The 23,680-nt window shown below is 43.7% G+C and overlaps 1 protein-coding gene across 2 annotated transcripts in view; it reads left to right on the top strand.

Moving 5' to 3' along the window:
- The window catches only part of EIPR1 (EARP complex and GARP complex interacting protein 1), a 248,516-nt gene extending 228,201 nt beyond the window's left edge, over positions 1-20,315 (top strand). For both annotated transcript variants that reach the window (XM_083178485.1, XM_083178487.1), the window contains 3 exons: positions 8,535-8,702; positions 15,307-15,474; positions 19,992-20,315. In XM_083178485.1, the coding sequence (XP_083034611.1) occupies positions 8,535-8,702; positions 15,307-15,474; positions 19,992-20,166 (511 nt within the window). In that variant the 3' untranslated portion in view covers positions 20,167-20,315. The remainder of the gene's footprint in view (positions 1-8,534; positions 8,703-15,306; positions 15,475-19,991) is intronic.
- Positions 20,316-23,680: the final 3,365 nt, after the last annotated feature.

The raw sequence follows: 23,680 nt of genomic DNA, 5'->3' as shown, positions 1-23,680 counted from the left end.
AGACGACAGATCTCTGCTAGAACGGCTGTTGCCTGAACAGTGGGGGGAAGATTTTATATTCAGATTTGTATGTCCTGCGTTCACCTGAAGCCCTGCACCTGCAGAATATTTATCTTTCTAAATGATCTCCTTCAATGTATTTACATGTATTTTATGATGTCGATTTTTAAATTATATCAAATAGTAAAACATAAAGAAGCTTTTGTTTTATATGTGCCGCAGTAGGCTGGTTGTTACTATGAAAGTTGTATCGGCTGTTGCAGATTCATTGATTGCAGGTTAATGGGTCTGTCTACAATGTGAGGTTATAGGGAGAACTTTCTAGCACCTCTTATACTGTACTAGTAAGCCCACTCGAAGAAAATGCTTCGAAAGCTAGGCTGCTACCTTGTGATTGTGCCTCTGTGTTTGTGCATGTGTGAGAGAGAAAGAGATGTAGTTTCACTTGCTGCCAACAGATGGCAGTGTTTCGAAGACACACAAATGGATACTAGACATATATAGATGATACTAGATGTATCAACTAGCGTTAAGTGTATATCTGCACTTGATTCTAGTTAACTGGGGGGGGGGGGGATTACATTTTTTATACAGATGGAGCCCCTCTCAACTATCTTCCTTAGGTCTTGGCTCGCCATGGCTATCCTATTGTTCTCAGCAGCAATACAATACATAGAACAATTCAGTGGGGGATTAGCATAGTAATCCAATTACTCACTTAATCCTATTTAAGGGCTAGATGAGGAGGGCTCCATCTGTATGTATTAGCAGCGCACCTAACGTGCACTAGGGACAGACCGCCGAGTAACGCTTGGCGGGGCTGTCCCCTGCAACCCCCCCCAGGAATTAATGGCTGGGGCGATGTTTTAACGGCCTTCAAGGCGTTAAATCGCCCTGCCCGCCTTGCCAGCCCAGGGCTAGCGTTGGCCTATCCCCACTGCAGGGACAACGCTAGCCCTGCTGCTGGCTCCGGGCTGCACTGGAGATCTCGCGATAATAGCGAGATCCTGCGCATGCCCAGAGAGCTGGTCGGGGGGAGAGAAGTTTTTTTTTTAAATGCACATCGCTGCTGGGACCACCGATAAGGAGAGCCGTGGACCCTGCACATAACCGCTCTCCTTATCAGCAAGGGGAGTGTTAATACATCAGCCTGTAACAGGTGTCCGCTTCTCCTTGTTATGCAGGAGAAGCGGGACCCGTTATTTGACAATCGTTATGGCCTCGATAATACATCTGCCCCACTGGCTGGCAGCAGGAGAAATCTTACCACTGCGCCAACAAGTCCTGGTCTCTTCTACCTTTGCGTCACCCAGCTTTTTTGGTGTACACTTGCATTCTTCATCGAAGGCCAGGACTCAGGATTTCAGCTGCAGATTCATTTTAAAGGGAAAAGAAAGTCAATTATTATACAAACTGTAATCCATGCATTTTATGTACGGTTATTGCAATTCGCTTCTGACGGCTCATGCCAAAAACAGGCTTTATCCATTTTGAATGTAGCTGCGAGGCAAATTTTGGTTCCCCAACTATTCCTCTTCTATCGGTCTGCTCTGACAGTCCCTCTGTTGGTTACAGTACCTGTATTCTACTGTATTCAATATAAAATACATTTAGTTACACATTAGGCTATTCACCAAACTACAGCAACGTACATCTCTTAGGTTATCTCAAAATATCTCCCAACCTTTCCTCTCTGCTTTGCAACAGATCTACATCTCTCATCCACACTCATTACTTGCTCCCACTGACAATTGCAGGATTTCCTTCTAGCTGAACTTACTCTGTGGAATGCCCACCCTAACATAATAAGACTCTCCTCTAGTCTCTGGACCTTCAAGTGTTCCCTCAAAACTCACCTCTTCAGACAGCGTATCGTCAGTAACGTCCACACAGAGGCGTAACTCTGGGAGGCAATGGCCCCTGCTCCCTAGTGCATGTGATTGTTAAGCTGGCTATACATCTACAGATTGATTGTCAGATCTGGCTGGTTGGAACAAAACCCTGGTAATATCTGAAATGTTTTTGCCAGCTTTCCAGCATTTCAAAGAAATTGGTCAACTGTCATTTGCTCTCATCCATTACCAGGTTTTTGTTACAACCAGTGAGATCTGACAATCAATCTGTAGATGTATGGCCAGCTTTAGACACTGTAATACTACGCTGTCATTCCTACGGTGGTTATACCGCCTCTTCTGGTACATAACTTTCACTACCCTTACCATGGAACTTTTTATGAATACAATTTAATTTCATTTTATATACGCACTATGGAGTGTATTCTGAAAACCAAAATATTCCGAAAACCCTTTTTTTCATACTTACCTTGCCCCCCCCCGATGTCCATGGCGGCCTCCGTGATCCTCTTGCTAGGGTCCATGCTATTTAATGCATTGTGATATGTCTCTGGAAATCTTATGACTTTCTGAATACAACCTGAAAGCGCCATCGGGCCCTAGTAAAAAAAAGAGGCTTGCTCAATGGGTGGGGCGTGGCCGCACACCTGAATAAAAAAACATTTTACAGGGGGTGATGGCTGTGTGCCGACGCAGTGGCTGCTGCAGGTGCCCCTCCCACCCCCCCACCCCCCCCCTCAGCACACGACACAGAGCATTGTGTGCTAAGTGGGGAGAGAGGCTGTGCTCTCTACTCCCACTGCCAGGTCTCTGCAGTGGGGGAGATGGGTGCGGGACCTAGACCTACTCTATCAGGCCTGGGTAAAAAGTACCCTTTCCCCCCCATCTCGATGGCTCTGAATACAACACAATTAACAGACTTGTTTAAGTGGACCCTTAACCCCTTGAGTGGTGGGTTTTCTTGGTGAAGGACAAACCAAGCAGGGCAGGTTTGTCCTGTCCCAGAAATACTAACCACAGAAGGGGCAGCTATTGCCAGCTTCGGCTGTTTGCAGCCGCTTGGAGAAGTTTGCGGCCACTTGGGTGTCTCAGGAGTGCTTGGATGTACTGTGACTCAGCCGTTCGTCCCAAACACATGAACGGCCGAGCGGCAACGGGGACAAAGATGATGGGGAGGATAGTCAACGGGGGGAGGGGGGGAAGATCAGCAACAGGGGGATGGTTATGCGCCAGTAGTTCACCGCTGGAGGCACCACTGGCGCACCCTTTCTTTACAGTGGCATGGCCGGAAATTTCTCTGGAGAGCCCGCTCCTGCAGCGCAGCTCAGTCTGAGAAAGTTCCGGCCATACCGCCAACGGGGTTAAAGGCCTATAAGGGTCCATTAAATTAAAAACATTTTCACCTTCCAAAACTTTTGAGAATTGCGAATTGGGTACTTGTTTCCTAGCACGGCGCCCATCGCATACCATAAGGCATACGATGGTATGCGATGCGATGGGTGCCGATGTTATACAATTTTAAATTGTATACCATTGCATTGTATGCCTTATACAATGGTATACGATTTAAAATTGTATTCGGGTTGGCGTTGATAGTGGGGGTGGCGTTGATAGTGGGGGTGGCGTGGGGGTGCATTTAACATTGTAAGCACCCATTAGGGTGCTTATACATTTAAAAATCATATAGAGGCTTATACAATTTAAAATCGAATCGCATGCGGGCATATGGCATGCAATGCGATGCCATACAACTCAATATCGTGGGCGCCGTGCTAGGATACAAGTACCGCGAATTGCATAAGCATTAACTTACCCAGAGAGGAGAAAGAGAAAGTAATTAAGTATGCATCATGTCGTGCCACAGTATTGCTATTAAGACCTGATAAACCTGTGGCTGGGCATTCCGGAATGTATAGCACCACAGCAGCCGGAGCACCGCATATTGAGTACTACTACCCTAGAGCCTCTGTTCTAATGACAGTTAATGGGGGCTGATGAAGCAGGAAGTGACTGCACTCCTCCTGAGATAAAGAGTGTAGTTCCTGGGAAAGAGCATAGCTGATCGGAGAGGGCTCTGCGAACGCTGAAGGCTCCTGAAAGCTGCAGGATTGGCAATTACAGATTATTTTTTTTAGTTCGTTTCTCGAGAAGAAAAGGTAAAAGCTGAGTACGGAAATTACAATAGGCTGCAGTCACTCTTGTTGGGCATGTATGGCAGCTCAGTGCTTTGTTGAACCACAGCTTGCTAAACGCTCAGGCGGTCATTTTCATCTACACGGAACCATATTGCCTATAGCACAGTAGCTATTGTTCTGCCTACGATCATTTTTCCAGTGTTCATTTAAACTATCCATTACACTAGATATTGTGGCTTACCTCCTTTCTACTCAATTTTACATGCGCTCAATTTTTCTCTTCCCTGTTTGGGCAATCCTCACCTGTACCTGTAACTGAACAGCTGGAATAGCTGTATTTCAAAGACCGTATTATGATTTAGTCATTTTAAATATATTTCGCTAGTTAAAAGCCTGTCACAATGACGGCTTCTTAAATATACTTTCACTTTTAAGATGTGACTGTTTTTACTTTCACTTTGAGCTGTGACCGTTTTTAGCCCACAAACTTTGCACCCCACCCCCAGTCCCTATCTGCTCCTACCTCCAATCTCTGTCTTCACAGCTTCCTCTCTCCATATCCAACAAGTTTGAAACAGATTAGTGTCCCTGCAAAAATGGCTTCCACTTCCTGTTATGACATCTTATAACACACAAAGGAGTAATATTGGTCCTTTGAGTGTCCTCTAGGGGTCACTGGCGGTACTTTACCCCTTTTAGAGGTGAGGAGTAGTTCTCCTTTTATATAAATCGATTGCTTTGTTGGTATGAACAAGACCTTTTCTGTTTCTAGCACTACCGATCAGATTAATTCGGTCGACGGGTACAAAAGGTTGACTTTTGTACCCCCCCAACTGCGTCACAAATGGCTGATGCAATTGGGGGGGGTTACATATTTTTCCAACATTTTCTTGAATTACTCCCCATGTGGACTACAATTGGTATAGTAACCTGTGGTGAGGGCATCGGTAAGGGATTGAGTACATTGCCCAAAGCTTGGTGAGCCCACAAGGATAGACATTTCCACTGATTGTAGTCACATATGATGAAACTAGTAAGCCCGCTCTAAGCAAATGCTTTGAAAGCTAGTAAGGCAGCGAATGCAGCACGTTACAGAGAATATATTGTTGCTGCATATAAATTCCAAGAATTGTTCACATGAATTGCAGGGGCATGAATACATTCCCACAGCCTGGTGAGTGCTGCTACCTTGTGATTTCCTCGGTGAGAGAGCGAAAGAGATGTAGTTTCACTCACTGCCAACAGATGGCAGTGTTTCGGAGACACAGACACTAGACATGTATATAGATGATACACATAGCTTAAAATGCACTACATTCTAATAAAGACTATAAAGTAGATAAGTATTCCCAGGAGTCCTGAAATGAACACCGATGGACAAGACAGGAGTGATCTTTGTTTATTATGCAGTGGACAACAATTGGGGCAGGAGACTTACTGTACCTGGTTTCCTCTCCAACTGACTTGGACAATCTGTTCTACACTAAGCAGTTGGAGCATCTGATGGAAACGTGGTGGGAGATTCATTCTTGCTATTTAATACCTGGTATGATGTTCTATTGGAGATGACCTCAAGAGAGCTGTGACCACAGTCACAAAGGTTACCATTAATAACACACTACGTTGTCATGGATTCAAATACTTCAGCACCCAACAGGTCCCCCTGCTTAAGCCAGCACATGTCCAGGCCCCTCTAAAGTTTGCTTCTGGATGATAAATGATGATCCAGACTAGGATTGGGAGAATGTCATATGGTCAGATGAGAGCAAAATATAACTTTTTGGTATAACCTCCACTCACCGTGTTTGGAGGGAGAAGAATAATGAGCGGAATTCCAAAAACACCATACCCACTGTGAAGCATGGGGGTGGAAAAATCATGCTTTGGGGCTGATTTTCTGCAAAGGGGACAGACGACTGATCCATATTAAGGAGAGGATGAATGGAGCCATGTATCCTGAGATTTTGGCCAAAAACCTCCTTCCCTCAGTAAGAGCATTGAAGATAGAGCATGGCTGGGTCTTCCAGCATGACAATGACCCAAACACACCGCCCGTGCAACCAAGGAGTGGCTACATAAGAAGCATTTCAAGGTCCTGGAGTGGCCTAGCCAGTCTCCAGACCATAACCCAATCGAAAATCTGTGGAGGGAGTTGAAAGTCCATGTTGCCCGGCAACAGACCCAAAACATGACAGATCTAGAGAAGATCTGCATTGAAGAGTGGGCCAAAATACTTGCTACAATGTGTGCAAACCTGGTCAAGAACTACAGGAAACATTTGACCTCTGTAATTGCCCCCAAGATTATATTACAAAGTATAGAGTTTAACTTTTTGATTGTCTGAATATTTATTTTCCTCAAGAATATACAAATAAATTGTTTAAACATCATACAATGTGATTTCCTGTTTTTTTCCACACATTCTGTCTCTCACAGTTGAAGTGTACCTATTATGGAAATAACAGACCTCTCTCATCCTTTTTTTTTTTCATGTAATCAGTTTTTATTAAAGCAAACAGTAAACATGCAGTGTGACGTAAATAATACACTAGGGACTACAAGAAATATCGGAGATATCAAAGCAGGATACACATACTGTACAGTCCCATGCAAGAATGTTGACTGAACGAATACATAAACATCAGAATTATATACGGCATCGTAATTTGTTGCATAGGTAATACACAAAAAAACAAATAATAACAAAAGGTAAAAGAAGATAAGGAACAGAGTAGGAATTAATCCTGAAAGAAGAGATAGAGAAAAGAACAGGAAATATTCTGTTAGTGTCTTTTTAGGGTTATGTCGCAGATAGAGATGTATTGGCATAAGGCGCATACTCAGAATTTTCTTTATAGTCCAACCATGGGTACCAGGTAATGGTAAAGACAGAAGAGTGTAACCTAGATGAGGACGTAAGGTCCTCCATGAGCATGTAACGGTCTATTCTTAGGAACCACCGGGGCGATGGGTTGAGGATCTCCAGAAGCAGTGTATAGTTGCTCTTACAGCATTCATTAAGTGTTGAATTAATGATTTCTTGAACTCAGAGATGGATATATCCATGTAATTGAACAGCCAGAATTCTGGAGTATTTGGCAGGCAGAGACCAGTAATTAACATGGGCAGTCTCCTTACTTACATCCAATAGTCAGTCAGTTCTGGGCAATGCCACCAGATATTGTAATGGAAAACCTCGGGAACGGTGACATCACCAGCAGGTGTCAGATATAGTTGGGAACATCTGGTGTATGTTTACTGGGCACCTGTACCATCTGGAAATGATTTTATATTGGCTCTCTAGGACCTGGATCGAAGATGAGCTGGCAAACCCATCTTTTTAAGTGGGTCAACTTGCACAATCTGTGGCTGTCCAAATACTTTTTTGCCCCACTGTATTATATTCCTCACGGATTATAAGGAACTACTGTATTGATTTATTGTTGTGCTCTTTGAGGATTGCCGGAGATCTCGTTCTTCACAATGGCCCTTATTCTGATTGAGTCGGATAGCTCCGAATGCGGACGGACGTGTTTGCGCATGTGCAGAGGCGTACTGTATCTGCGCATGTGCGAACGCCTCACATGTCCGAACATGGCGTGAGATCCGTTGCAGAAAATAATTGTGCAGAACCATCCAAAGAAGGGGATGGAGAGGGGCATGAAGGGCTGATTTTGCTCATTACCATATGCGTACGCCCCATGTTTCATGGGCGCTCCCATGAAAACGCTGGGCGTACGTATGGTAATCTGGCAGTGATGAACGTGTGGGGGGCGGACATATGACCTAGCCGGATGCCAGTTGCCCAACCATATCCCTGCTTTTGCACGGAGAAATGCCCGAGTGGTCTGGAGCACTCGGTGCTGCCTGACCACTCGGTCCAGCATTCGATGGTCGGTGACCATCGAATGATGGGGAGGTTCCCACAGATGGAGGAGGTGTTTACATTAAAAATCCACTCGCGGTCGGTTCGGTCGGCGTCTCTCCGCATTCGGACAGTGTGAGCGATCCGTACGGAAGGCAGGGCTAAGGACACTCGGTTCCTGTCCGAAAATATGCTTCCATTCCGATTCAACTAGAATAAGGGCCAATGTGAGGTTTCGATCACATGTTGTTTGTGTCATCTGGGGGCTGGTCTTTAAATAGCCATGTATTGCTGACGCACCTTGCTGGTTATAATATATACATGGCCCTGTCCCTGCGCTCATCTGTGTTGTGTCTGCTGCCTTATATATTTTATGTTTATAAAAGGATAAAACCGTTATTCCATTGAATTACTGAATGACTAGTATCAAATTTGGTGAATGAAATTTGAACATTGTGTTGGAATTGTCTTCGCATTCGCACTTCTCATATTAAAACAGATCAATAATGAAAATGTAACAATGAATGAAATGATAACCAAACCCAAAAAAATGCATTATTCATGGTTTATGGCTGGCTTATTTCCTCGTTGGCCGTTCCAGCTATGACTCAGAGAGAATTGCTTTGTGCATTGTTAGCGGGGGTACAGGTTACACACAATTATTTGTTTACTCTTTTCCAGGCAGATCTACTGCATAGACGGTGCACACGGCCAGCTGGTTCGAGACCTTGACTTTAATCCCAACAAACAGTACTACTTGGCCAGTTGCGGGGATGATTGCAAAGTGAAGTTCTGGGATACCAGGAATGTTAATGAGCCAGTGAAAACACTAGAGGAACACTCTCATTGGTAAGGCTCGCAGGGCTTCGGTTTCTCAGTGTTTATTTCTGTTGTATGCAAAGCAAGCTGTTCCATTTACATCAGGCTGCCGAGATATAGGCACAGATGGCAACGCAGCAAACTCAGTACGTATGTGTTTAAGCAAACAATAGACCAAACACAGAACTAGATGGTTCAGCAGAGGGAGGTATTGTGTATGGACACGTCTGTATCAGAATTTCCATTTTGCATGTCCTACTGCAAAAGGGAGTCACGGACATGTATCACTTGGTTGCAATATATTTGAATTGTATGGAACCGCGTAAAAAGTGGGGTATAGTGTATTTCAGTGTGTGTTCTATCTATAGAGGAAAGGTCACAGGCCATCGGAGCAAGTTGCCACCCGTACAGGTAGACTCCTGGCATGTTAAACAGCCCTGCTAGTCACTCCAAGCCATGAGTCGACAACGCAACAATATACTCTGCCCTTCAAGCTTGCTGCCTAGGGGTCACCCTTGACTCCGAACTGTCCTTCATTCCCCACATTTAGTCTTTCTCAAAATCATGTTACATGCATCTTAAAAACATATCCAAGATACGACCCTATCTTACGCACAACACTGCTAAAACGCTAATACATGCACTCATTATCTCTCGCATTGATTATTGCAATAGTCTCCTTGTTGGTCTTCCCAAAAACAGACTCTCGCCACTGCAATCTATTTTGAATGCTGCAGGGAGGCTTACCTTCCTCGCCAGACGTTCATCATCAGCTGATCCGCTCTGCCAATCCCTCCATTGGTTGCCTATATTCTACCGTATTCAATACAAAATACTTCTACTCACATATAAAGCTATTAACCAAACCACACCAACCTATATCTCCTCACTTATCTCAAAACTTCTCCCAACTCGCCCTCTCCACTATGCACAAGACCTGCGTCTCTCTTCTGCACGAATTACTAGCTGCCATTCACTTTTACAGGACTTTCATAGGGCTGCTCCCACCCTATGTAATGCTCTTCCACGCACAATAAGACTCTCATCAAGCCTCCAAACTTTCAAGCGTTCCCTGAAAACTCACTATTCAGGCAAGCCTATCAAATTTAGGTACCGCTCACATAACCCTCTGATGCACTTATGTATTATATAGCTTCCCTTCTGGACTTGTAACTTGGTGGGACTGCTATGCTATTACTGGTGCCTGTCCTTGTGTTTCCCTCCTATTTCCCTATAGATGGCAAGCGTGCAGCAGGGCCCTCCTACCTCTGTCTGTTTTACCCAGTTTGTTCTTTCATTGTTGTCATCAATTGTAAAGCGCAACGGAATCTGCTGCACTATATAAGTAACTGTAAATAAATAAATGAGTTGTTAGCAATGAGCATCTTTTCTGGTGACTTTTTTAAAATGAGTCTTATTCACAAAACACAAAGGATGCATAAGCATCTTATGCAGATTAAAATGATATGCAGCATGCCTGTATTCTGTGTGTTACTGCCGCTGTATCTGCATATGAAATGCTATGCTACTGTGTTTTCCTAGACGACATTAACTTTTCAATTCATATGCAGCTACAGGCGTGGTCACACACAGAACACAGGCATGCTGAATATCACGAACTGCAGAGCCTGCTTGTAGGTCTTTTTTACTGAGCGATGCAAATAAGGCGCATTGTTGCCAAAAAAAGAATACACTCATCACTAACGGAGTTTCGCGGGACCGGTCAGCTCTCTCACGTCTGTCATCTCCCTATGCATGGTGTATTGAGGCAAGATATACGAGGACACATTTGAAGTACAGCATTTAGGGTTTTATATTCCTGAAACCAAGACGGATTAAACCGTTCTGGAGAGACTTCTCCACTGGTCTGTGTAACGGTTGCATCTCCAGGCAACTATGAGAATTTTTTAGTACAGACAGATCCTTGCATACGTCAGGGCGCACCTCCCCTCCCTCGTATAATCTCCCTGGCCATGTAGCGATGTTCAGAAAGCATTCACACAAGATACGCTATAAAAACTGGCTCACGTTCCACTCTGCATCTGCTCAATTGTGTTTAGGAAAAGTCGTCTTTCAGTTCTCTCGGCAGAATCTGCTGGGCTTTTTACTCAGCTGCAAGTCTTGCTGTTATTTTTATGTTAGCCAAGATTATGGGACATAGTTATGAACCGCTGCAAGGCCAGTTTTTGCAGTTAATAAAGTTTATTTTAATTTTACCAGTACATGGAAGGTGTTACCACCAATGACAAAATTCCATTACCTGGGGAAGTCTACAGCAGTGATTAAATATGTCAGCTCCACTTATGTCAGCACGAGACAGGAACAAGGATTCCAGTGCACAGAATTGCTGCTCTGCTCTACTTGGGGCTCATATCTTCAATTAACGACATTTAAACTACTTGGATTAGCAAGGACAAAGGGGTTCTTCCGGTCCACTCGCAAAGGCACAATCACTCTCTAATGGACAAAACCATGTGCACTGCAGGTGGGGCTGATGTAACATGTGCAGAGAGAGTTAGATTTGGGTGGGGTTTATACTTCAAACTGATATCTATATTGCATTGTAGAAATAAAGCAGGCAGTATTTGCCCTGCACAGAAACAATAAAAAACCCAAATCATGGTCCACATGGTTTTGTCCATTAGAGAGTGATTGTGCCTTTGCAAGTGAACCAGAATAACCCCCCAAAGTGTACATCTGTCCCCAATTTGTGGGCAAAGCATTTGAGGTTCTGCACAGTGCTTGGATTTATTTTTGAATCATCCTTAACAGCAATCCAAACTACATTTATTTACTTTAGAAACTGTAACGTATTATGCAGTTCTTATCAGTATTATTAGTACATATCATGCATTAATATAAAATTGAAGGTAACTAAGGCCCTGCCTTGTTCAGTTTCCCATTTATCTGCACCCCACACTCAAGGGTGGAGGAAGCAGCGGCTTTAATCCTACAGGCGTTAGTGGGAACCCCCGGATACAGTACACACAATGTGGCCTGACCACACACTACTCCTTAATATAAGGACACGCATACCGCTCATATCCATTCCACTCATAAGTAATGTGGATATTTCAAATTGAGAGGAGGGGGTTACTCATAAATGAAAAGCCTAATCAAGGGGTATGGGAGAGAAAAAAGGTTGGCAACCATTGAGCTAGATGCACCACTATAGGTCCTGGCTACCAGCATTTATTTATTTGTTATATAGCGCACACCTATTCACCAAAAAAAGTACAGAGCGTGACTTTTGCAGAGTCCAAGGTGTGCCAAATTGTGCCATACATGGCACAATAAAACCAAGTTGTATGTGGACACATCTGTAGATTTGTTTGCCTCTTTAGACTCACAAGAGTGGAAGGTTAGGGTTAGGCTTCAAGAGGGGAGGATTAGGGTTTTTCTATTTTTAGGATCTTTCCCCAAAAATATATATTTGCCTGAATATTGCAGAGCAGAAATGAGTCTGACTCTGCAGGCAAGACCCACGCCCAGTGAAATGGAGCCTGGGCCCTGCCTGCACCCCACCCCAGTCTCTAACAAGCCCCCATGAGGCCATCCATGCACCGCCTAATTCTGAAATCCTGGAATTTGATGTTCAAATCCCAACAATTTTGGCCCAAAATCCGGGGATGAGCCACCTTACTGCCACGTTGGAACCCAAAGATCCTTCTCTGATGATGACTTACCCAGGAAACACATATAAGCCGAGATGTATCAAGCGTCAAAAAGTTAGAGAGTGGAGAGGGATAAACAACCAGCCAAACAGCTCTTAACTGTAATTTTTCAAACATAGGGGGTTATTCTGATTTAATCAGTCCCCCGCGTGTTCGCACAGGGGACCGACCGTGCATAGTCATTTATGTGCATGTGCATAGTCATTTATGTGCATGTGCAGCCGCTGTGCGCGAGCATCCAAGGCGAATAGATTGTTTGCCGGGTGTTCGCACACAACAGTGGGCGTGTTCATGGTAATTCCCCGATGGGGGGGGGGGGGGCGGGCAGCAGATGTGAGCTGCCCACCTCCCACACAGGGTGTCCGCAGATCTAAGAAACCACAAAAGTGTCTCAGATCTGTGAGCGCATGCAAAATCATTCGATGATCGGCGACCATCGAATGATTTTGTCCCCACACACAAGGCTGTGATTGGATGTATATGCAAAGCATCCATTCGCGTGCCTGCGGGGGAGCGCTGTTTTCGGGGGGGGGGCATTTGGTGGACTCGCATGGCTGAGAAATCCGCAGCCTTGCGAGTCAACCAGAATAAGGTCCATAACCTGTAACATGACAGTTAGGAGCTGATCGGCTGGTATTTTATCACTCTCCACTTTATAACATTTTGAAAGTTAGTGCATCTGGCCCATTGTATTGCTGGCTCAACAATATTTGAATGTGTTTTTGTAAATAATTAAATAAATGACAATGTGTTGAACGTGCCTGTTGGAAAATGAAGCCTCTCTACTGCATGGTTGTTTGTATTCGTAGGATTTACATTTTTACCAGGAAATGGTAAAAGTGATTGGCACAAAAGCAGAATTTATAAATAGGAATGCATTTTATTAATATTATTTGGGGAAAAAAATAAAAAAAATGAACGTGTTTCTTCCTACACTAGACATTAGCAGATGATGTGTCTGTCTGGAAGGTCAAAACGGATGTGTCCCCAGAGCCTGGTATAGCCCAGGGTTTCTATGGAAACCTCACACAGTGGAGTGTAAAATATATAGTTTAACACATGTCATACTATAGATTATATTTTGAATCATTATTTTTGTGCCACATTATTTTTGAGGAGTGGGGTTACATATGAACAGATGTGTATTTCTGTTTCCTGGATAAAATGTAAAGAAAAATGTATCTTGTTTTTTTAGTATGCAAGTGCTTCTCTTTAATGAAAGATGCTAATTATGGATACTTTAGAAAGAGAGCTTAACACATCGTGATGGAGTCCAACCATTTGTATCAGTGTTGCATTGTTATAGCGGAGTCCCGGTGCTCCAGTCTTATTCGTGCTCTTTACTGTGAAGCCCGGCAGCCACCATTACCAATATGGGAGAAAGGGGTGCGGCCCTGGCTCACGTAGTGAGATAGGACCTGGGGCGCCGGCAGGAGTTGTTCTTACCCAGCTGCTGCTCTGAAACGGGATGGTCAATACCGTGAAAACCAAGGAACAATACAAAATAAGTGAGCAGCACTATGTGAAAAAAGGTCAAATTGGTTGATCTATTACAAGTTTTTAATGGCAGATATATGTTAAAAGGTGAAAGGTCACCAGCATTGTTTAAAATGAATAATGTGCGGTTCTGGTCAATCAACACATGTAACAATAAAAAGTTCCAATGTAACAATAAAAAGTTCACATTCCTCACCAACCATGGAGACTTGAGATGATTGACAGTCCCGGATATATTGTCCAGAGGGAAGAGCTTGGTTCCCAAATTCCGGCCCAGGGGGAGGACCGCCGCGGTATCGCTGTGGGACAGGAGTGGCCCAAGGTGGCACAAATAACCAACTCCTTCCAAGGTGTGTTGTTGAAGTGCGGCAATGTCCTCAACCTCCTGGTGAAGCAATAAAAGTTTGTATCCACATTGGGAAGATGGGGATGTAGCATCCAATTGGGGTTCTCCAAACTGGTATTTGAGGATAAAAAGGTTTGGAGGATGTGGCAAAGGGTCCAGCTTTGGAACTTTTTATTGTTACATGTGTTGATTGACCAGAACCGCACATTATTCATTTTAAACAATGCTGGTGACCTTTCACCTTTTAACATATATCTGCCATTAAAAACTTGTAATACTGTAGATCAACCAATTGACCTTTTTTCACATAGCGCTGCTCACTTATTTTGTATTGTTCCACCATTACCAATATGGTCACCACAACCTTATGTGCGAGTCTACAACCTTAAGCTACCTTAAGTGTCTGCAGCCCATGTTCCTATGGGAAAGTCTTAGTCATACTTGCCTACTTTTGAAAACTAGTTTCAGGGAGATTATAGTTGATAGTAGAATTTTGCACAGCACCCCATTGAGGGTGTGTGTCATGCTCCACCCAAAGGGCGTGTCTAGTTCCATATATGGAGAGATTGGGAAAAGAGATTGTGAATATGGCACCTAGAAGCGTTGGTGTGTACTGCTATATCTGGGAGGAATCTTTTCAAATTCATTTAAATACAAATGCAGATGAGTAAAAGCAGTTAGTAACTGATGATTCAGTGTATAAATGTATCTATCTCTCATTCCTTTTTTCCCCAAAAATGTAACATTGTAAAGTGAGCTAGGTGAAATGAGGGACTAATGAGGGAGAGAGGGAGATTGCTGCTATTTCAGGGCGTCTTCTGCAGAATGCTGGAGGGTAGGCAACTAGTCTTAGTACAGATATATCATCTGCATTACTGTGCTTACTGTGTATTATATTCTGCTACTGCTGTTACCACTGAGAACCAATGCTATCCTGAATAAACCCCCAAACCTGCTTAAGGATAAACTGGGAACCTGCTGGGTGACCTGGCAAACTTGAACTGTTGGGGGTACTTGAGACCAAGCTTGGGAACCACTGGGTTAGATAGACACCTAAATACACAAAATAGCTGTTTTTTTTAAATAAACTATGTTTTCCTGTTGATTTTGCTTTCAGGGTCTGGAGTGTCCGGTACAACCATTCCCACGACCAGCTTGTCTTGACAGGCAGCAGTGACAGCCGGGTAATTCTTTCAAACATGGTGTCCATTTCTTCTGAACCATTTGGACACCTCGTTGACGATGAGGATTTGAGTGACCATGAAGACAATCAGCATGATGAGAAGTAAGTTAGGGGTAGATGTACGAAGCAGTGATAAGGGAGGAGAAGTGAGCCAGAGGAGAAGTGGCCCATGGCAACCAATCAGCTGCTCTGTATAATTTTATATTATGCAAATTATATATTTTACTTCATTGTTGATTGGTTGCCATGGGCTACTTCTCCTCTGGCTCACTTCTCCCTTATCACTGCTTCATACATCTACCCCTTAATTATTTAGGATGCCAGAGTGATCATTTTCAGAGATAAAAAATATTATTCATTTAAGCCACACACACTAAATATAATAATCCTATATAATAAAAGGCTAACAATGCTCCTTGCCTCTATGGGTGGAAATCAGTTGGTTTGCATGTCGGTCACCACTAGATGGCACCCAACAGAGCAATTCAAGTGTTGCTCCGTTTGGCCACACAGTCACCGGCAATGACATGACTGTTATGTTGCTCCGTCATTTTGACAGGGTGGGAACTAGTTGCGTATATGTTTGTATACAAGTCAAATGGACAAAATATATTATAGATTCTACTACGGCCAGCTCCATTCCTGACTTTTGATTTTGCATATTTTTCACACGTATTTGTTTTAGATCTTTAAACAAAGCTTTTAATGTAAGGCAAACATAACCTAAGTAATCAAAATGATACAGTTTCTAATTGATTATTTAATTTATCGGAGAAGGAAAACCAAATTTCTTGGTGCTTTCCAGTTAAAACTTTTTATTTCATTTGGGGACATTTCTTACCCATGGGGTTAGTGGGGGATAGAGCTGTATTGAAGCTTTATCCCACCAACCCATCCTCCGTTTAAATTTAAAAAGCTTAAAAGGATAACTGAATAAACAGCTACTAACATGTTTATCATATACTCAACTAACAAGGGAGGGATCGAAGTGTCCCCCAGATGAAGTCAAATAAGTACTAACAAATCTTCTTTGTTTGCATCTGGGGGACACATTTTAACCATAGGTATGTACAAAGCTGCCCCTAGGGAAGGGTCTGTCCAGACATTTCTCTCAAGTTAATACTTTGTGCAAATCACTGGTCATAAAATCATGAAACTGTAGAATTTAGTCAGTGCATGAACCGAGAACTTTGCAACTACAATACTTAACTGCTACATGGATGTTCTATTCCACGCTGCCCATGAAGTATCTAATGAGAGAATGGAATGAGCTGTTATATCTTATGTATAACAGGCCTATGAGCCCCAGCTTATGCATGGTGGCCGTAATCTATCTGGCTATCATCTATTTAGATGCAGGCCAACCTTATCATCTTGTAGAATAAATAAACCATCGTTTTCCGGTCTCTCATAGCTCTAACCCAGGCATGGCCAAAATGTGGCTCTCCAGCTTTTGTAAACGCTTGGGATGACCTCACCAATTTTAAGTTTTGTTTTGTTATTTTTATTTTACAAGAACATTGCTCTCTGCTTCACAACCTTGCCTGTTGTTTCCTATGGACTCTGATCGTCTGTACATAATGCCAATTCCATGCGTCATACAGTACATGGCTTTGCTGTTTAATTCTGTTTGGTTATTATGATTTTGACGTGCAATTGATAAAAAGACCAAACTTTGTACAATTCAATGTTCTTTATTACAATAAGTTATTTTGTCAATGGTCTGATGTACAGCTCCTCATACATGTAGCCTTAATATGCCATGCAGCACAAGATGCCAGGCGTGAGTGAACAGCCAACAGCCAAGTCCTGTAAAGCTCTGCTACCATTGGTCATGTCTTTTTGCAGAAAATTAGTTGCAACGCAATGTGACTAGGATGCACAAGGAGACTATGCTGCTTAATTATATATATATATAGGTACTTATGTAGTATCTGGGCGTTCGATTTAGAAATCGGATCGGATCGCATCGCATGTGACCAAATCGTATGCGATGCGATGGTCAAGATTTTTCCATAGGATTCAATGTTAAAATGGTCTGAGTCCATTTTAACATAGAATTCAATGGGAAAAAGGGGTCCTTTTCCTTTCCCCACTATCCAAGTGGGCATGGATTTGGATATAAACCTGCAGCGAGCCACCGAGCCCGAAGCGTGGCGAGCGTAGCGAGCCCCACGAGGGGACACAGAATACTTTTTAAGAAATATGCGTCCCCTCGCGGGGCTAGCTTCGCTCGCCACGCTTCGGGCTCGGTGGCTCGCTGCGCTCGCCACGCTATATAAAGTCAACTCTATGCCCACTTGGATAGTGGGGAAATGAACAGGACCTTCTTAACATTGAATCCAGAATCGCATCGCATCTGATTGTATGCCTTAAGGTAAGGCATACAATCACAAAATCGGCAGCCCAGATACTACATAAGTACCTATATATATATGTATGCACTTGTATATTGTGTGTGACTGGGTCTGTACAGGGAGCAGAGCAGGGCTTGTTTTGGAAAAAGCTGCTGTTGCTACATTTGTGTACAGACTCAAAGACTCTGTCGCACATGGATTTACAAGAGACATAATTAATCAGCACAGATGTAAAAAACAAGCAAAACAAGGACCTCCATGCACACTGTACGTAGTTTCATGGTTTTTAGTGTATATTACATTGATAGGTACACCCAGTAGCTTCCGGCACTGGAACTCCCTAAAATGGCCCTGCTTTGGTTGGCATTAATGAAAATAATAATTACTTTTTGGGTGGTTCTGGTTTGAGTCTAATAGCAAAAAGCATGACATTGTTCTCATTTCTATATTTGCTGTTTAAATGCAAGACATGTGATATTAAGCCGAGTAAATGTGACCCCAGACATGAGGTAAATCCTGACAGGTAAGGAGTTTTGATAAAGCTTCCTTTGAAAAGATTCAATCTTTGTTGATGTCAAGCCAGACAGAGATTTAGGTACAAGCGTCAGACACAGCGTGTGTAGAGACATGGCCATTTCACAAGGCTTCCGTATCAAAACTGCTCTAAGCCATTCTAAAACCTGATAACAAAAATGTTTTTACAAATGAATTCAAAGGATGGAATTGGAGACAAAGCATTTGAAACAATTTCACACTGTATTAAACATGCGCATTTAACTATAATGCTAAAAGCCAAAAGAAATGATGCTGTGGTGTATTCTAAATGTACTGTTCTTTTCAGCTGCTGTTTTCACACCACTTCAATTTAATCAAAATGGCTGGACGGCCATTTTGTTACAGCTGCACCACAATAACATGCTTCCATAGATGTACTTTTATTTTGTCAGTGTTCCGGCTTACCTGTATAACATTACTCTGGGAATAAGGACCCTTATTCTGATTTGTTCGGTCCTCTGTGCATTTGTTTCTGCGCATGTCAAGACACTGGGTGTGTACACACATGGCAAACGTTCAGTTCGCCGGGTGCACACACCCTACATGGTGTGCAGGGGGCAGAGAAGGGCCGGAGGCGCCGTGCAGGCCCATTACCATATGGGAACGCCCAGCGTTTCATGGGCGTTCCCATGAGAACGTTGGGCGTTCTCATGGTAATGAGGCCATGACGTGGGTGCAGGGGGCAGGCAGCTGACATCAACGGTTGTCAGCTGCCCACCCATATCCGTTCCAGCATGCACACATATGTAACTTTAAAGTCGGTGACCATCGAAAGATGTGGGTGTTCCCTGCAGCATGCGAATGGATGTTTATGCTAAACATCCATTCGCAGCCTGTGTGGGCGAACCGGCATCATTCCTAAGGCGGGGTTTGGTGAAAACAGTACCCGGATGGCAACGCGCACCCTTCAGGGTTAATAGAATCGACCCCAAAGTATAGTACAGTAGGGGCACAGTTGTTTAGCTGATCCAATTAGGCTTCTAACCAGGCAGTGCTATTGATCTCGGTCTTTTCAAACTGGTGTGAAAAGATACCGTATTTAACTTTGTGTAGCTAGGCTATTGTCCTATGCTCATTTGTATTATGCTGTGTATTCATCAACTTGCATTATCTATTTTAAAATCAGGTTATTTCTTTATGGAAATCTTTCACAGAACAATAGTAATATACTCGGCTCGTCCTCTCTGGGTTCTCATACAGGCAGGCTCGAAGTGTTTAATACATTTTGAAAGCCGATTAAATATGTTTTGACCTTGATAGTTCATAGACACTAATTTGATCCATCGGACCTGCACATACAAACACACTTGACAAGGCTTCATTTGTTTTCTTTGTGTTGCGTCCGTTCTGACGTTGCTTACAGCATTCAGGAGCATTAATGTTTTGTGAAATACAATGTAGCGAGTATACGGAAGCGCTGCCGCAGAAGCTAAATGAACGCGCTTTTAGTTCTCCGGTAAGGACAAAGTCCAAGGTTTCGTCTTCGCTTTTAACTAGCGTTGTTTTCAGCAGCAGTGACAGTAACACACAGATCACACTCAACATCAATACAAGAATATATATAAAGAACTAATTGTCAGGATGTCCTGAGGTCAGAGATCAGAGACTGTCATCCTTGTTCTACGCTAACAATTACCATGCGGAATAAATAAGCAACGTTGTATTTTTTTTGTTCCGAAAGCTAATTGCGTTTTATTTCTCTCTCAGAACAAAAGAGCCACTTCAGGACAGTATAATCGCTACCTACGAAGAGCACGAAGACAGCGTGTACGCAGTAGAATGGTCCTCCGCAGACCCCTGGCTCTTTGCTTCCTTAAGTTATGATGGAAGGCTGGTTATTAACCGAGTCCCCAGAGCACTGAAATACAACATTCTGCTGTAATTTGTTCGTTTGTTTCAGCTGAAGTGATTGCATGTCGCTGACCGCTTGTGTCCTGTAATTTGAAGACGTGAGCGAAGGATATCTGGAATGTGTTATTATATTTGTTTATTGTAAGCTTTCTAATAAATGACCAAGTCTTGGCACTGTCACTGACCTCTTTACATTGTTCTATTCACATATTGTCATATTGTATGCAAAGAGAAGATGTCCCTCAAATGTAAAAAAATTACATTTGTATATACTGTATGCAGGGCTGGGTTGGATACCTCACATGGATTTGCCCAGGTCCACAGTTACTTGTTGTTATTTGTTTATGCTATACTTCCAAATAATCAGGCCCAACATCTGCTAATATAATAGTGCTGGGATGGGGCAGTGTTTTGAATTTAAGCTCTTGAAGATTTAGTCTACGTCTAATAGAAGCACTGCAGTCAGTGTGTCGTAGGCAAATAAGCAATTATATTTGAACCTTTCCACCTGCATGCTCTCCTTCATTACTAAAACTCAAAGTATCTGAAGTCTACCAAGACTCTTCGAACCCACAGAAATATTAACAATCAGTGGCAGTTCCAGAGAGTGGCTGCAGCACGGTTCAAAAAATCAAATAGGGGAGCCACCAACTGTCATTCCAAACGGACTCATTGGTAATTGGTGTTTCGCCCCAGTGTGCTGCAGCCCCACCTCTGGAGCCACCACTGTTAACAATATTAATTTTCAACAACTCTCCACCTCTCTGCAACAACTGCTTTTACCGGTTTTCTACATTCACCTCTCCTGAGACGGATAATAATAATAGTTATTTATATAGCATTTTTTCCTAATAAGACTCTCAGAGCTTTACATTTGCCTTTACAACACATAATGCAAAACAAGCTTAACAGTGAATTGCTTAGTGAACAGGAAAGTCTTGAGTGTTTTTGAAGAGCTCTAGAGTGGAGGCTTCTTAAACTCTGTGGTGAAGAGCGTTTCATAGAGTCAGAGCCGCAAAGCAGAAGGCTCAACCCCCAGATGAGTTAAGGGAGATTCTAGTCCTTCATCAACAGATCTCAGTAACTGAATTAGATAGTAAGTAAGGTCATGTAGGGCTTTCAGTTAGTAAGCCAATCTTGAAAACAATTTGCTATCTTACAGGTAGATAATGGAGAGGTACAGAATGGGTGTTATGTGACTGGAACAGGGCTCGTTAGGCTAATATCCTGGCAGCTGCATTTTGGACCATCTGCAAGTGGTGCAATTCTACTGCTGGGAGACCTTGACCAAGGGCATAGCAGTAGTCTAAGCATGATAATAAAAATGAATGTATGACTTTAGACCAGGGCTGGGCAACACCGGCCCTCCAGATGTTAATGAACTACACATCCCAGGATGCTTTGAATTAGTTTTGCTATGTGGCCATGCTGAAACTGATGCAAGGCATGCTGGGATGTGTAGTTCATCAACATTTGGAGAGCCGGAGTTGCCCAGCCCTGCTTTAGACGGATCTTCTGAGGTAATTAGGTGCTTGATCCTGGTTATGTGCCTCAGGTGGAAGAATGCGGATTTGATTGTGGCAAATACCTGATGTTTAAGTGTCAAGCCACCATCCAGGATAACGCCAAGATTATGTACATGTTAATTTTTTACCCCAAGGGTAAGTTCTGTTGGTTGGCTATGCTGCAGTTTTATCCTGTGGCTGATCATAAGGACCTCTGTTCTGTCCGGGTTCAGGCACAGCTAACTGGCTTCATCCACTCCTGGAGCTCAGCTAGACAGCCAAAAATGCTGTGCACACACGGTGCAATCTCGCTGGCAATATGGTCGCTGAGCGTGTAATGTAATCCACTGTATCACTCGCTCTCTACTGTACAGTATCTCATAAATATGACGTACACATGCCGTGGGCGAGCGGTGACTGCGAGCAGGACTTTTTGCTCGCAGTCACCGCTCACCCTGTCAGTATTCAACTGACCCCCCTCATTCGCAAATTCCCCCTCGCTCCGTTTTTTGAGCGAGGGGGAATTTGCGAATGTGCCTCCAAAAGCTGTGAGAGCCGAGGCTAATTACAGCGAGTTTGCTGCACTAGCCGCGGCTCTCGCAGTTTAGGGGAATCCTCGCAGTTCTGTGACAGCGAGGATTCCCCCGGAAAGTTGCATAGTGCGAGCGGCCGGCGCGGGGGTTAAACTGCGAGGATCACTGGTTTTCTGTGATCCTCGCAGTTTAACCCCCTCGCCGGCCGCTCGCACCGGCATTGAATACCTGCCATGGTCTTCATTGCTGTGCCGCCATTCACATTATGCTGTATACTGGTGTCTGCTATTTTTGCAGACCGCTATAGCCTAGACCAGTGGTTCTCAAGTACCCCCAACAGTGCATGTTTTGCAGGTCTCCACACAGAATCACAAGTGCTATAATTAGCTCCACCTGTGGATCTTTTCAAATGTGCCTGAATAATCAGTGCACCTGCTGGGTGACCTGGAAAACGTGCACTGTTGGGGGTATTTGAGGACCAGCGTTGGGAACCACTGGCCTAGACAGTATGGTAAGCAACTTAAAATGTGTGCGTCTTGGGTTCGATCCGAAGCGGGGTCACCCAATTCTGTTATTTATTGTTTTTAATTTATTTATTTATTATTTTTATATTCAATAAATTGATTTCATGTATCACTTCTAACCTTTATAGGAAAAAAATATCGGTACTGCTTTCCTAGCACGGCGCCCATCTCATTGATTGTATGCCTTAAGTTTAAGGTTTCACAATCAACTCGATGGACCCGATTTTTTAATCTCATGGATCTTATGCATCCATAAGATGCATGAGATCCATGAGATAAAAAATCGTGAGCCCCCAATAACCATTGTTAACGCCACCAGCACTATCAACGCCAACCCGAAGCGTGGCGAGCGCAGCGAGCCCGCGAGGGGCGGCGTTACGCGTCCTCTGACCTTTTCATACCCCCACTATCCACGTCAGCGTGGAGTTGATTTTATATAGTGTGGCGAGCGGACGTGGACTACTTTACATGTATTCCGCGTCCCCTCGCGGGGCTCGCTGCGCTCGCCACGCTTCTGGCTCGCTGTGCTCGCCACACTATATAAAATCAACTCCACGCCGACATGGATAGTGGTGGTATGAAAAGGTCGGAGGACGCGTACCGCCGCCCCTCGCGGGCTCGCTGTGCTCACCACGCTTCGGGTTGGCATCAATAGTGGGGTGGCGTTAACAATGGGGGGGCCATTTCACCCATGAGGGGGGGTTAGCAATTAAAATTGGGGTTTTGGGGGCTTTTTACATTGATTCCAATGTAAAAATCTCGTCGATCGCGTCGATTGCATCATCTCATGCATCTTATGCCGCACAACACATAAGACGCATGAGATGCTTGAGATAGCCCCACACATACAATCTAGATCGTGGGCGCCGTGCTAGGAAAGCAGTACCAAAATATCTTCTACAGTATTCAATGCCACAGTATGCTGAGGCGATATTCCTACTGGATTGTTCCCAGTCTAGGCAGCTGAGACAGATAATTTATTG

This window comes from Crinia signifera, chromosome 3 (genome assembly GCF_055691185.1).
Source record: "Crinia signifera chromosome 3, ASM5569118v1, whole genome shotgun sequence".
In the NCBI taxonomy this organism is placed as follows: Eukaryota; Metazoa; Chordata; class Amphibia; order Anura; family Myobatrachidae; genus Crinia; species Crinia signifera.
This window is presented reverse-complemented; position numbering and strand designations above follow the sequence as displayed.